This window comes from Tinamus guttatus, unplaced genomic scaffold, assembly GCF_059628265.1.
Source record: "Tinamus guttatus ecotype Peru unplaced genomic scaffold, ASM5962826v1 Tinamus_guttatus_pri_ptg000156l, whole genome shotgun sequence".
NCBI classification, from domain to species: domain Eukaryota; kingdom Metazoa; phylum Chordata; class Aves; order Tinamiformes; family Tinamidae; genus Tinamus; species Tinamus guttatus.
Genome location: NW_028288690.1, coordinates 892,363 through 907,261, shown reverse-complemented (window position 1 = coordinate 907,261; position 14,899 = coordinate 892,363). Strand labels below are relative to the sequence as shown.

The window sequence follows — 14,899 nt, the reverse complement described above, 5'->3', positions numbered from 1 at the left end:
TAGAAATAGTATTAACATCTTTGCTCTTTTATTTTTTTTATTATTTGAAGTGGTAAAACCCTGCCTACCCAGCGGTACAATTACACTGGCACAGCTGATGTGCACATATATACGTCCTGACAATCTCCCAGATCATAAGAACCCACACCAGCTCTGCTGATCCCCTTCATCATGTAGTCAAATCACATCTTTACACTGGTAATGCTTTCTGCCACAAATCCTTCAGGGAACAAGCCCTCCTCTGAGGTTCTTTAAAGCAAGACATCAAGACAGTTACACAGCTTATCCGAACAGAGGAGCCCATAAAAGACAAATGAGTTAGGAAACACACTTTCAAGCAGTTTGCGCATCCCAACTTTACGCCAAGTTCATGGTTTACATCTAGTTAGACTTAGCTTGAGAAGGCCACAGCGAGCACTTGACCTCTGTGTGGTATGCTCTTGCTCATCTGTATTTCCTACCCACACAGTGTAGATTTTAGGCCAGCCCACCTCTACCTCGGAAGAGAAGACCTAACACTGAGCGATACCACAGCAGCACATTGCCAGTACCGTCTCTGTACTGCTGCCAGCTCCCCAGCAGCACTACCATTGACACAGCCCTCCTCTACCATCGGGCATCTCTCATCTGGGAACAGAGCATCTGTGTTGTTCTCTCTGTAGCACCAAGTAACACATATCGCCTGGTCTTTTAGAAGTCCAGGATTTTGCCTGTCACCTATGCAACAGCATCAGGGTGACCCTTGAAGCATCCCATTCCAGGGCAAGTTTGGCTGCTACTTGCCTGTGTTACTCACCACATGGCACAACCAGATGGGCAGCACAGGCCGCCCCCACAGTTCCAGGCTAATACAAACCAAAGGCTGATACTGGCAAAGTGACCTCAAAAATCACATTCTGCCATGGCCACAAATTGGTCACACTATAGATGTGCGGCTTGAATCTCTCTGCGGCTCTTCATCCCATTGAAGGGGCAGGAAGCACATGCGAGTGCTCAGGGAATAACGCAGGAGCAATCCACGATTAAGGCAACTGCACTGAATGGCTTGTTTTTATACAAGGCAGTTAATGCACCTTTCTTTAAAATAACATGACCACTGAAGTTTCCATTATACTAATAAGTATTTGAGATTTTACCAGATTGATTTGTCCTTGAACGACTTTTAATGCTGCTTAAGCTGAGTAAATCTTGTTAAGAGACATTTGCTCTTGCTGCAAGTCAGACTAAGACGGTAAATTAAATGAAATGGTTACCCTACAGAGATACTGCTGTCACATGAATCAGCAGACAGTCATAAAATCCTGATCATTCCTAAAGAGGAAAATGGTGAAGAAAAGCGTCAAGGAAGCTTATCCAGAGATAATTTCTCACAAAGTTTTGGCTTTTATGCATTTCTAGGTCTAAGAAGAGCCTGAGTATACCTACCCTTTACTCAGATTTGACTCTAGACAAGAGACACCACTTTTCACCTCTGGGTGACATGACAGAGGATCGGTATTTGCTCTTTCGGGGTCTATACAGGAAGCTCTTTCAGACTGGAAGAGTACTGACCTCAAACCTCAAGATTTCAGTGCCGTATTAATATATTTATGCATGCATGATCTAGTTCTGTCCATCCAGACTATCCCAAACAAACAAAAAGTTTTCCTAACATCAGCACGCTTGAAAAGTTGAATCTCAGTCTCCGTAATTATATTTCAGAAAAGCAAGTAGAGAAAGTTAAAGCATTTATTTTACTAAAATATACTGATATAGATGAGAGCAGGTAACATCTGTAAAGATATGTCTACTCAAATAGAGCTAGGCAGACGTTTCTCCTGAATGTGGTAATTGCTGATGTGGTGGAAACCATGGGGTGGTGGCAAGAAGACTAATGGGCAAGAAAGCGAACAAAATGTTTTCTAATGAAACTGAGCTTCAACTCAAGGTTTAGGGGAGAATTTAAAGGGAAATTTAAAGTGAAGAGAAATAAACAACAACAACAAACACACACACACACACACCCCACTGCTCCTAGTGAACAGTAGGTCTAGAACTGCAAGGCAGCATTTCTGCAAGTTGACACCTCGCACTATTTGAGTTGGAAGTAAACATGACTGCAAACTCTAAGGAATAAAGCTTTATTTCAGTGTTGATTAAAGTCCAAATTTTCCATCATCCCCTATCACACAGGCTCACCCATCACCCGTCCAATGACACAGCTGCAAGCCTCAAAAGAAAGTTCTTGGTCACTCTAAAGGCCTGTCACGGTCCAGTCCAAGTGATCCGTTCTCCAATGGATTACTCTAGTAAACTTTTCAACTTCCCGCTGTGAGCAGGTGGTCCAGCTGATGCCCAGCAGGTTAGTGTTACATCAGATTTGGCCTTGCCATCAGGGCAGAAGCTTCTCCGATTAACTGAGGGCTCTAATAGCAATTAGTTAGGCAATTCACAGTTTTCCTTCTACATTTCAAGGTACAAAACAGACAAGGATATCAAAGAAGGGGCAGCCCAAGCACTTGCATACTGGTTGTTCACTGCTGTCAGTCCTCAAGGGTGCACTTTACTACTGAACTGTGATATAGTTTTAATCATAAAGAGCCATGACACCTGTCAGAAGTGTTACTGCCACCAACTTGAGTGATGTGAAAATAGAGCCTGTAGTGACATTGTTCATAGGGTCAGCAGTCCCAAGGACATGATATTACTAACAATCCCATCCTCGAGCCAAGGGAAACTCAGGATGAATTTAGCAACAAAGTCTTGAAACAGACAGACTACAAAAGTTTGATTATTTTACTTGACGGTTGCTTTACCCTTGATTTATTGGTTCTCCCTCCCCAAGAGCTCAGAAAATTGTACAAGTTTTACTAGATGACATGCTCAAGGCTCTATCTAACTTCTGTATTGTATCCCTCTCCCCATTACTTTTTTTTTTTTTCCCCCTCTCAGAATTAGAAGTAGCAGTTCTTCCCATTCACACTTTCTCAAAGGTGTCTTGGATAGGAGAGTGCTTTGTCATTGGGAATGGGGGGAAGAATGTTTCTGTGATCTGTCAAGATGAACCTTGTTCCTGAACTGCAGACAAGAAGCAAGCATATTAAAGACCATGCAGCAGAAAGCTAGAGTGGAATGAGAAATGATTGCAAGTTTGCTCTAGCAACCATCTCTCTTGTCTTTTACTACGAGAGTAAATACTTCATATACCACTGCAGGAAGCATTCAAAGTGTTGCTCAGCAAATTCCATTTACGCTGAAGTTGCTTTTCTTCTTATAAGATGCCCAAAAATCTCTCATGACAAAAAAAAAAAAAAAAAAAAAAAAAAAAAGAAAAATATCTGTTTACAACAGGTGTGCAAGCCACCTGAAACCACTCAATTTCAGGACATTAATTCCATCAGTTCGCATTTGCTATTATTCAGAAAGATGCAGAAACTAATTCTTCCCTGCTCACTGCTGCTCTCGTCAGCTACAGCACTCACAGGTCTGCATTCCTCACAGACAGCTATGAAAGGGAGATGCCCAAATACCCACTTTTGTAAGGCTGGGACAAGTTTTCCAATGAGAAATTCAAATAGTGCCCCTGATTTGCATTAGCCACCTATTCTTTTAGTCTTTCAGGCGACCTGCAGCACAGAAGCCCATGCTTTGAGCGGCCTTCCCAGAGACATATCAGTCGAAAGGCTGGCGAGGCGTCGCCTCCAGTTTCAGAATATTTGCTGCATTTACTGCCGAACTGCTGAGCTGTCGCAACCGAGCGTTCGCAACCACAGGCTTGCGGTGAAGCCGACTGAAGAAATACCTCTCTGCCAAACACACAGGAGCAAAGCCATGAAGAGGGGATTCCTCACAGGAATCCTTTCCATACAGCCTAGCTGCAGGCAGCTTGTGCATCACCGCACCAGGCAGCAATGTCCTGCAACACAAGCATTTTATCTGTGGCAGCTGCTACAAGCTCGCCGAGCTGCCGTGCCGCTTCTCCACTGATACGAAATACAGCTAAACAAGTTTTATATAAACATTGCCACTGGCTGCTGAAACTGAGCAGAAAGGATGCACTCGCAGGGAGATACTTTGCTCTGAATGGATTATGCACTGCAAAACTCAATTCAGCCTCTGACACCAAATACTCTGGGATTCCTTAAAAAAAAAAAAAAAAAAAAAAACCCTATGTGGATTTGTTCTTGTTTAGGAGTCAAGGCCTTAGAGAGACACTCAGTCACAGAATTTTACTCCAAAAAAAAAAAAAAAAAGGAAAAAAAAGTTTACTGCTATAGACTTGCCTGCAGTCCTAGCAATGCATCACAATCGTTACATAAAGCTCAAATAACAGTTCACAAGATACAGACAGACCCCACCACTGCACCCTGGAATTTTCCAGACTTTTAGAAAGAGCTAATATTTAAGATTGGTTCCGAGGAAAAAAAAAAAAAAGAATTCCAAATTGTAGAAGTGATGACTTCTTCCTTCCTGAGAGTCTTCAGATGAGGTTCAAAGCAGGCGCACAGAAGATATCTTCACTACAGCTAAGAAGTGATGTATTGGAGTCCGGCAAGGTCTTTTCCTCCCCGCAGATGATAGCACCAGCTGGAGGCTGCAGTGCAGGATTTCAGAGCCAAGCTAGGTAACCCCAGAGCTAAGCTCAAGGGAGCGCAGGCACAGGGTCCTCCTCATGCCTGGGGTTTGGTCATCCCTCCCCAAGCTCGTGCCGGGGCAGAGGGCAGGGGCTGGAGGGGAGGCTGGTGAGCAGGGCCTGGCACACGGCTGGGTGCCAGGGCGAGGAGGAAGCTGGAGCTCACTAGTGACCCAGGGCTGCCTCTTTCGCAACGAGAAGACAAGCGGTTCCTGAGGGCCCGTCCAGCGGCTGCACGGCGCCCAGCCTGTCACCCCACCTCACTGTGTGGCCTTCACGGGCTGTCAGAACAGCTGTCCCTTTTGTGCCGGCTGCTCTAGCCTGTATTCCCCAAGCCAAGGGACAGGCCCCAAGGCACGTTCCAGGTACCGCCCAGCTACAGTGACACAAATCGCTCGTCTGTCTGCTGGCTCGGGCTCCCAAAAGCCACAGGAGACACCCCAGAGGGCGAGAAGACGCCACAACCACCCGTCTGGCTGGTGCCGAGGCCACGGTGGCACAAGGGAGAGACAAGAGCTCCCCACAACTGCGGCCTCAGGACTGGCTCTGGTAAAGAAATGTCCCCTCAGTTCACAGCAGTCACCCTAGGCCCCGGTCCAGAAGATTTACCCCAAATTCACCTTGCCCAAGGCTCCTGCTGCTAACCAAAGTGGCTTGCCTAAGCTAGAAATTAAGAAACCCGCACCTTGCTGGGAGGTGGGGAAGAAAACAGGCTAAAAGAAGAAATTCAGACACAGAGATGTCACTCACTAATTCATTTCTCATCCATCAGCGCCTTCGGCTGGCACCACAAAGCAGGACGCAGCCGTAATCAGAAAGGAGACACAGCCAGCACCTGCACTCTGCAAGCCGTGGCGGGTACCAAGATTGAGACCCAAGGCCTGCAGGAACAGCAAGCTTCCAAATAGCAGATCGAGGGTCTGTCTTTATATTCAAAATCAAATCCTGTGTATATATATATAGGATATATATAAGACTTTTAGAGCACAATAATAAAAAGAAAACACAACCCAGTAAGTGGTTCAGTCAAGGAGACTGACCACATACTTTAAGAAGTCAAGGCTCAAAGCAAAGCACAAGCTGATAAAACAGCCTGTTTTCCTTCCCCAAGACAGAGGGACACCTGGCAACAGGAAAGTCAATACTTGAATAAGGCTTATTCCCCATCCCTGCGTGCCAGGTGGATGCTGCTCCTGGTGCTCAGCTCGGAGAGCGCCTGGCAGCTCTCTGAGCCTCTTCAGGGACGACAGAGCACAGGCTGGAGTGGTGCTATGGAAACAGCATGCGGCAGCTTAAGCCGTTCATGACGACTGAAGCCTGTTTTATGTTCAGACATAAACCAAGCCTTGTAAACAGCGATCAAGGAGCACAGAAGAATTAAGAGAGATTAATTTGGGGTTTGGGAATCCTCGCTGCTTCCTTTTCCAGCCTGCTTCTCGATGCTCCTCAGGAAACCACAAGACGCAGGCAGCGTGTGGGAAGGGATTTGGCTTCTGCGGAACAGTGACTGCAGCGCAAGGCATGTCCAGCCAACACAAGCTGTACCCCTTTAACACCTCAGCCTTTCCTTTGGGTCAGAAACACACGTCCTGCTGAGCAGAGAGCTTCTTTCAAGATGGTTTGGGTCCTCTGACAACTCCACTCACAGGAGCGACCATGAGGAAGCAGGGAACACTCTGTCAGCACCCTCAGATACAGGGGACCAGAAGTAGCAAGTTTAGGCTGAAGGCCTTGTCCAAAGGCAGCCTTGCCTGCTAACAGCTTCAGAAACACAGACTTGCACATGTGTTTCTGTAGACTAGGCTGCTACAGAGCACAGCAATGAGTATCAGACAGCTGTGACTCTACAGGAAGGATTTCAGGCTTTTCTTTTAAATTCTGCTATCCATATCAAGCTAATCAAGACTTCCTGAAACCATGATATCACACATCTTTGGCAGAGAGTAGCTAAGAGGAAGGATAAGGAGGGTTTTTTTTTTTTTTTCTCAGTTTAGGACTCTTGCTCTTACTTTAATTAAGGCGCTTTAGAAAATGGGTGAACAGAGCAGAGCAGACTGGAGCAAAATCCCCAGCGCACATTGCTGAAACACACAGCTTTGCCATGCTAAAGAAGATCTGAGAAGCACTAATGCAAACGCTGCTCTTCCAACATTTTCAAGCTTTATATCAAGCTTTAGATCACCACCAAGCAGAGGCTCTGATGCTAGGGAAGCATCTGCCTGAAAATACAGGCCCCAGTCCAGGAGGCATCCCTGGGCACATCTTTCCCCTCCACCCCGTCCTTAGAGGACTCTGATGAAACCCCGCTCCTCTCTAGCTGCTGCAGAAGGGAAATGTGGCAGGCAGGAGCTGCCTTTCTCATCACACACAGCAAGACACAGCAGCTCCCCAGCCACTCCGTGACTGGCTAGTGCTGGCACTAGAAACAGGCCGTAGGCTCCGCACCGCGTTGGCAAGGCCTCAGCACCGCAGCCGGCAAGGCCGGCTCGCTCTTGGCTCTTCTTGATCTGCCACAGCGTCGTTTCACTCGGTTTAGTCGCAGCAGCGATGCTTCTAACTGAACAGGGGGCTCTAGCTACTCTGTTTCACTCTTGTTTATCTTCTCCTATGGTATAGCTCTGGTTTTGTAACTCTCCCATACCAGCGTGGGCTAAAGAAACACAGGGCTGCTATGATAACAGAGGCCCAAAGCGGCAGAGGTGCGGGAGGAAATGGTCGAGGAGCGCAGGCCTGGGATGATAAGGGACGTGGTACGGGCTCGACACCGGACACCCCACAGTTCCTCAGTGGCCTGTTAGAGAAGTGTGGGTCTACAGTGGGACAAGACTGGTTTGGGGGTAACAAAGAGAGCACACCAACTTTCGGGTAACAAGGAGTGCAGAAGACACTATGTGTAGTAAATTTGGATGGAATACGCAGGCCAGTGAAGAAGAAGCAGATATTTTATATGTAAAAGCATGTTAGCAAACACAGACCCCTCCCAATGAATCCAAGAGCAAGGAAGAAGCCACTATTGGCATCATATTTTTCACAGGAGAAGACCTCCCAGCACTAAAAAGTCCCTAATATCCCCACTTCATCCACCAGGATGGCACTATCAGCTTTAAGGTCCAGAGGAGCAGAAAGAAAGACAAGCATAAGTCCAAGAAAAGGAATAAAAACTAAGCACACATATAACAATATTAGCTATATTAATATTAATGGATGTAGTATTTCTTTTCATGTAATAATTACATCTAGACTAGTAGCGATTGAGTTAGAGTATTCAGGTTTCAATTACACTAACAATAAATTCTTGGCTATTTTTTAATGTATTTTTTTTTTAGACACACATACCGCCCACCCTTTCTGTTAGGCGGCAGGCACTAGCACAATGAGCACTTGTGCAATATTCCCAAGCACACGCATGTACTGGTAGCCAGCTTGCTCCTTGCTGCACTTCCCCAACCTCTCCAAAGGGAAACCACAGATTCAGCAGTTGTCTGCACCTCTGTCAGAGATAAGGGTTTGCACAAGAGAAGGAACAGCAGGCACCGGGGCTCCCCATAGGACTCCACTGCCTGCGTGTTCATTCAGCTCCCCTGGCTGGGGGGAGAGGGGAAGGGAGGAGGGGAGAGGATGTTTAACCCTTTGGAGAGAAAGTTAGAGGTAGCTTGCCTGCTGCTGCAGACCCTGGAAGAATACAGAAAGCTGGCCTTGAAAGTACGGCCTCTAATCAGAGGTCTTTAGATAAAGCCCCCCAGTCTCGCTGCCCAATACACACACCAAGCACAAGGGGCTTTGAAGATGTCCGCTGCCTTTAACAGGCGGGAAAGGTGTCCTAAAAACTGAGCCTAAAACTGAAGCTGACACAAAGGGACAGTTCTGGCTGAACAGCAGCATTTTAGTTTAGCACTTAATCTCCCTTAATGCTCACTCTCCCTTCCAGTCCCTGTTTGTTTGGCATTTTTCTGCTTACTCACTGCAGGATGGTAAAGGACAACGGCACACACCTCTTTTGCCCCGTGGATCAAACCACAAACCCAAAGTCCTCACGCTAAAAAAGCTCCATCAAAACCAACAACGGGATCAGGAAACGAAGGTGGCCTCCTCTTCAAAGCACAAAAGATCCCACGTCTGTCAGATGTCTGCTGCACAGCGTTCAGCAACCTAAACGACTGTTCTCGCCTATTATACTAAGATTAGATTTTTCTTCTAAAAAAAAAAAAGGAAGAAGTTCTGTCTCCTTTGAAAGCTGGCCAATGAAATGTTGGCTTTTCAAGAAGAGTCCCTGCTGCTGTGGAAATATCATGCTTTAAAGGGAGACAGCCAATAACCTCCATTACCAGCAGTAAGGCACAGCACCCTAAGGAATCAGGGATCCACAATTTAACTCACTGACTTTACTCGGGCTACTAGCAAAACCAGTGTCTTGACCTCATAGGAGACTTCTCTCTTTTGATGAGGGGGCTGGGCCTGCAGCCTGGTTTCTTCCAAACTCAGGCATGAGGATGAAACCTCAAAAGCAGCAACGGAGACAGCGTCACAGGAAAAGAGTAGGGAAGTCCCAGCACACTCTTCTTGCCAAAGAGGCACTTGCTGAGGGCTTAAAGCAAGGTCAGCTGATTGCACACACAGCAGGGGAGCAAGGGAAGAGGAAGACGGCCGCGGCTTTTCTTCACAGGCCTTACCAGGAACACACATCATTCAACACCTAGATCAACCATCCCCGCTTCATCCACCAAGCACTCGGACTGAGCTGGGAAAGACACTTGTCCGATACATGCCAGCTCTGCTCCGAAACCAGTGCCAAGATAGGATGTTGTTTGCTTTAAACCAGCAAGGTCAGACAGAGCCCGACAGCAGCATTGCTGGAATTGCTGCTTGCAGCAGTGTCCTGCTCACCCACAACATTGTTTTCAACAGAATTTAATCCCCCATTCACCAGTATTTCAGGCCGTTTGGGCACAAGTGCCTTACAACAAAATATTCCCCCTCCCCCCCCCCCCCAAATCCAGACGGGTCCCTTGGTGCCTACATGGGCACTTGCAGAGAAAGAAAGTGGAACTCAAACTATTTTGCAGACTTTAATAGTTTTTATATTTTAACAGTACAGAACGGATAAGACTCGCATTAATTCGATGTCACTGGGATTTAAAAAGCTCTAAGCAGTTTGCAGCCTGGCCTTGTTGGAGGATCAAAGGAATCGGATTCATGGCTAAGGTTTCCCTAGCTACGTACCCAGAAACATCTGAAAACGTTTTACTTTTTCCTTTAAATAAGATTTCACTTACCCTCACTGGGCAAAGGCTTTTCTTCGTCGTGTGGGTCACAGCACTGGTCATATGGAGCAGGGAAGGGCTACCCATCACTCAGATCACTGCTATGGACACTCAGTTCAGTGAATGAATTACTCCTTTACAGTTTCAGCAACAGCTGCTTCAATTCCGCTCTTATTTACCTACCACGTTTGACTTTACAGCTACACAATAAAAAAATTCTTGCCTACCCTATCATGAGAAACAGGAGATAAAGAAAACAAATACAGCAGTAGAAGAAGTTGTACCTTAGTCCAGTAGAACAATGGGAATTTTTGTCCTACTGCCAGCAGAAGTTCCTTCTGCATAAAAGCAGCACAAAAGTCCACTTTATCAGCTCAAGAAAGGCCAGGTCGAGGCTCTTGGAAAAGAAGGCATTACATGTTCTCTCAGAATAACCATGCAAAGTCTTTCAGGACTCCTAGGTCCAACAAACCCTGAAGATTCTCAAAGACACCAGGTTATATAAACAAAGAAGTGCCTAAGTAAGTAACGCAAAGTCAAAAATCCCATATTTCTGCGTAAATGTCTGTCAACAAGCTCCTCCGGACCTGCATGTCTCCATGGGGCTGCTGAGTGTCACCCTCGCCTCATTGAGAGCCCCCCAGCACTGCGGGGCTGCCCCACGCTCGCTCCTCACTGCCACAGCGACCACGGCTGCAACGGGGGACCCCTCCTGCAACCACAACCAGCTACAGCAGTCTGTGAGGACGCCACAAAATCATGCAAATCCAGATACTCGTCCACCCAGTAGCTAAGTCCACATGGTAAAAGGCTACATTTTTGTGTCAATTTGCCCTGAACAAAGCAATATAACAGGGGATCCCTCATCTCTGGAAGTTGCTGTGCCCCTTTGGCCCCAACTGACACTATGGCTTCAGTTGCTGGGAGGTCTCCTGCTCTGTGCTCACACAGGGCCTTGCAAAAAAAAAAAATTGTGCACCGAGCACCATTTGGAGGAAAACAGCCAGATCAAACAACCCCTAACTGAAAATGAAATCCCTTCAAATGAAAAAGTGTTCAGTGATTCTGAGGCTACTGATCTTGGCCAATTTCCCTGCCATTTCTCCCAAGACGGGCCCAGGCTTCTTTACTCACATGAAAGAAAAAAACCACTGAGTCATTCCTGCCCTCTAAGAGAAAAGGAAGGCCCTAGGACAACTTAAATACATTATACCCCTGGGGGATAAGCCTTCTGTAGCTTGGCCACAGTCTCAACTAGAATCTAGGTTTTTTTCCCACCTCCTTTAAAAATCTAACTTTGCTGCTGAGGAAGCTGTGGTCATAATGACTAAAAATCAAGCGCGACCTCTGACTCAAAACTATTGAATAAACCATCTGGGAAGTTCAACCCCTGCCCAGAGCCAAGGTTGTTTTACTGGCAGGACAAATTTTAGCGAAGCACGTGGCTTCAGCAAGTAACACCATATTGCCAGGCAGAATTTACAATCAAAGCACACCAGTTCAACATGACTTTGAGGGTAACTTCTAGTACACCAGAAGCCATTAAGTGAGTAAGCACAAGTGCATGTTGGCTATTCTAGATTCTGCTCCCTGTAACCACAGCTCTTCACCTTGCCTGAAAGATAATATACCAAATCCACCTCCAAAAAGGTGTGGGGGGGGAAAAAGCTTGATCCATGACAATGCTAATAGATCCCACTAGATATACTGCTCGGGGTGCCGTACACTCTCTATCCAAAGCTGTGTTTATGCCAAAATGAGCTCCCTAGCAAGAAAAGCTCCTAGGGTCAGCACTGGCACCGAAGCTTTTGAGGAGACCCCAACATCTCCCTCTCCTTTTCCATCAGGAGTTGTCCAAGCTCCTACAACTGCCAACAGAGAGATTCACCTTTTAATGGACTCCAATCCAAATAAACTATTCCTGAAATAACTTAGGGACCAACACTGAAATCACAGTCGGCTTTTGATATCCCATATACAACACTGAACACTGGTTCTTACCAACCTGCTAGTCAGAGGAGGGGAGGGGGAAAAAAAAACACCCAGTGCTTCTCTGGCTATTGCTGGGACAACTTGCCCTGACAAAATAAGCTTTATCTGGGTTACCATCCCCACATCTGGAATTAAAATTCAAGGAGAATTCACAGTTGGGCAGTTTTCTGGCTGAACAGTCCTGCCTGCCACTCTCTGCATAAATAGCACTTATAGATGTTTAAGGTAAACACAAAATAAAGCCTTCCCATACTTAAAAATAACTTGGATTAAGATTCATCAGCTCATCTCCCATCTGAAGAGCCGCCAGCACTTCGGAAGGGCTGACAGCACCTCCCCGAGGAGAGCTCGGCCCCTCACCACACTATCAACTACTCCGAGAAAAACACCTTGCCCGTTTTTCCAAGCCAGGTAAATTCCGGAGTCATTTCCGAATGCACGAGGGCAACCTCAAAACACTTGAACCACAACTGCTGCCGTTCAGAGAGCAACCCGCAAGGACCTGTCGGAGAAGAGGCACCTTTGGCAGAAACGCTTGGAAGGTGGGAGATCCCGCGGCGCCCGCGCCCCCAGCCGGGGCAGAGGCACCGAGGGGTCCCCCGGCTGCCGCGGCAGCTCCGACCCGTCACGGCGAGACCCTGTCCCCGGGCACCGGGGGCTGCACCCGCCGCGCCCTCCCCCGCCACCGCGGGGACCGCAGCGCCGGCCGCCCGGCCGCTCCCCCTGTTTGTCACCGTCATTTGTACGAGCTGCCCCGCGGGCAGCCGCTGCCCCGGCCCTACCTGGCTCGCGCGCGGGCTCCATGGCGGCCGCTCCGGCGCCTCCGCGGCTCGTGGCGGCCTCGGCTCCGGCTCCGGCTCCGGCGGCGGCGCCGCGCCCCGCGGGGCGGGACCGGCCGCGCGTCACCCCGCGGCGCCGCCCGCGACACAGGTGAGCGCGGAGCGGCCGCGCGCGGAGCGGGGCCACGCGCGGGGCGGCGGCGGGATGAGGGAGTGAGCACGGGGGGGCGTGGGGAGGGCGGGAAAAAAAGGACCAAAGAGATGTAAATTACTAAAAAAAAAAAAAAAACAGAGAAAGAAATAATTAAATTGAAAAAAAAGGCAAGGGAAGGAGAGAAAAATAAGTTAACAAAAAGGGAAATAAAGTAATAAGCAGAAATAAGGAAATAAATAAATTAGCCAAATAAATAAAAAATTGGTAGAAAAAAAAACAGGTAAATGAGCAGAAAGAAATAAATCCCCCCCCCCCCCCAGAAAAAAAAAAAAGAAAAAAATAGTTAACCCTCTCAGCCTACTCGAAGTAAGAGGCCCGGGCCCCAGGTTTGTCTCCTGCCCTGCGGGCGCTCTGTGCTGCACTGCTACGTGGGGCTCCTGTGGTGCCCCGAGCGTTTGGGCTCGACACAGTGGCCCTGTGCCCCTGCCTGTGGCTGCATCGCGCCCCTCGAAGGGCTCCTCACCCATAGGTGAGATGTGGGTTTTTTTTTTTTTTTTCTGTTTTCATTTTCTGTTTTCATTTCCACTGAATCATCTGGGGTACAACCCACTTTTATAACAGTTTTTGCATCTTCCACGCACCTGGCGGCACATGGACCCCAGCAGTGGCGTAAGGGCAGCACGAAGCTAGTCCGGAAAACAGCCCTGGATGCAGCATCGACTCTGCGCCAGAACGTTCATCTGCCCAAAGCCTGAGGAAATGGGAACTGGCAGAGTGGGTTTGCAGTGGATCCGTTCGGTGCATCATGTGACGGCAGCATTTTTAATCCAGCATTAGGAGTCCTAAAGCTGGATTTGTTGGCATTGTCGAGCATGGCCCAGGCTTCTGCTGCGGTATTTCTTTCTCTTTACCCACCTCCTTATGTAGCATTTAGTGCTCCAGGGTAGCGTCTCACTGTCTGCAAAATACTTGTGCCCCTTGGATGCTGCACAGCTCTATCTGGCCTCTGCGTGTGTTGTGCACTGACATAACTTCATCTGGATAAGGAGAAGATGTGCAAAGCCGCTGCTCTCTCTACCACCATGCCATTAGTGGCAACCGACTGTGTATTTATAAAAACTAAACATATCCTTCTGTGCTGCTGAAAAAGCTGCCTTTGCCAGTGGCTCTCCCCCCTTCTGTCTTTTTTAATGTATGTGCTAGTAAAACATTCACATACTCACAAATTGCTCAGTGTTACCGAAATTAAACTGTGATTTTATTTTAGCCTCGGAGATTCCCCTGCGAGACTTGCTAGCACTTACAACAGGCAAACTGCTGCTCTGTGGCTGCATTAAACAGCGCTAACAGTCGCAACGAAAGCAGAGCACCAGCTACCCTCGATACAATCTGCGCTCTTGCTATTAAAACACCATTAAGTCCTGCAAAGTTTCCCTTACGCGGTCCGACAACGAAGCTGCTGTACAAACCTATGAAGAATATTAAGCTATCGTGTATCCCTCACCCTGCTCTTCTCCCGTCCCTGCTCCCGACATCTGGATTTCTTTGTTCAAAGAGAGCAGTGTTTGCCCGGAGCGGGTGGCCGGGCGGTCGTGGCGCTGGGGCTGGTGAATAGGCAGATTGTTCCCGGCGCTCGGCCTGCACTGTCACGCGCGGAGCCAGGAGGTGCCGACGCAGGACGTCCTCGCTCTGGGTCGTGACATCAAATCCAGGTATTTCCTCAAATACTGGCAGCTCAGGGCACCGGCTTCTGCTGGGCTAGAGGCGCCCTTGCTCGTGCTCCCGGATAGGCAGCGTTGCAGCAAGAGGCAATTGCAGCGATGTCCTTAAAACAGCAGGTAGATAAAGCAAGGTAAAGGCACGCAGGCATGTATTCTTATCTTGTAACACAGGAATTTACTAAGCATGTGATTCTTCGCACAAAAAGCTCAACCTGCGTTATCTCACAGTTTCATAACTGTTCCAGGAGATAGATTTGAACACACACACACACATATATATATAAAAGCAAATGCACCCTCTGAAGAAGGAAAAAAAAGATCTCCTGCACTTCACTTGAAGTCCCAAGCTTTCCCCTTGAGCTGCGGATATTTTACAAGTA

At 47.8% G+C, this 14,899-nt stretch overlaps 1 protein-coding gene across 2 annotated transcripts in view; it reads right to left on the bottom strand.

Annotated features, from left to right (window-relative positions):
- The window catches only part of TPD52 (tumor protein D52), a 107,469-nt gene extending 94,742 nt beyond the window's left edge, over nt 1–12,727 (bottom strand). For both annotated transcript variants that reach the window (XM_088522742.1, XM_088522741.1), the window contains exon 1: nt 12,648–12,727. In XM_088522742.1, coding sequence (XP_088378868.1) covers nt 12,648–12,669 — 22 coding nt within the window. In that variant the 5' untranslated portion in view covers nt 12,670–12,727. The remainder of the gene's footprint in view (nt 1–12,647) is intronic.
- Between the last annotated feature and the right edge of the window lie 2,172 nt (nt 12,728–14,899).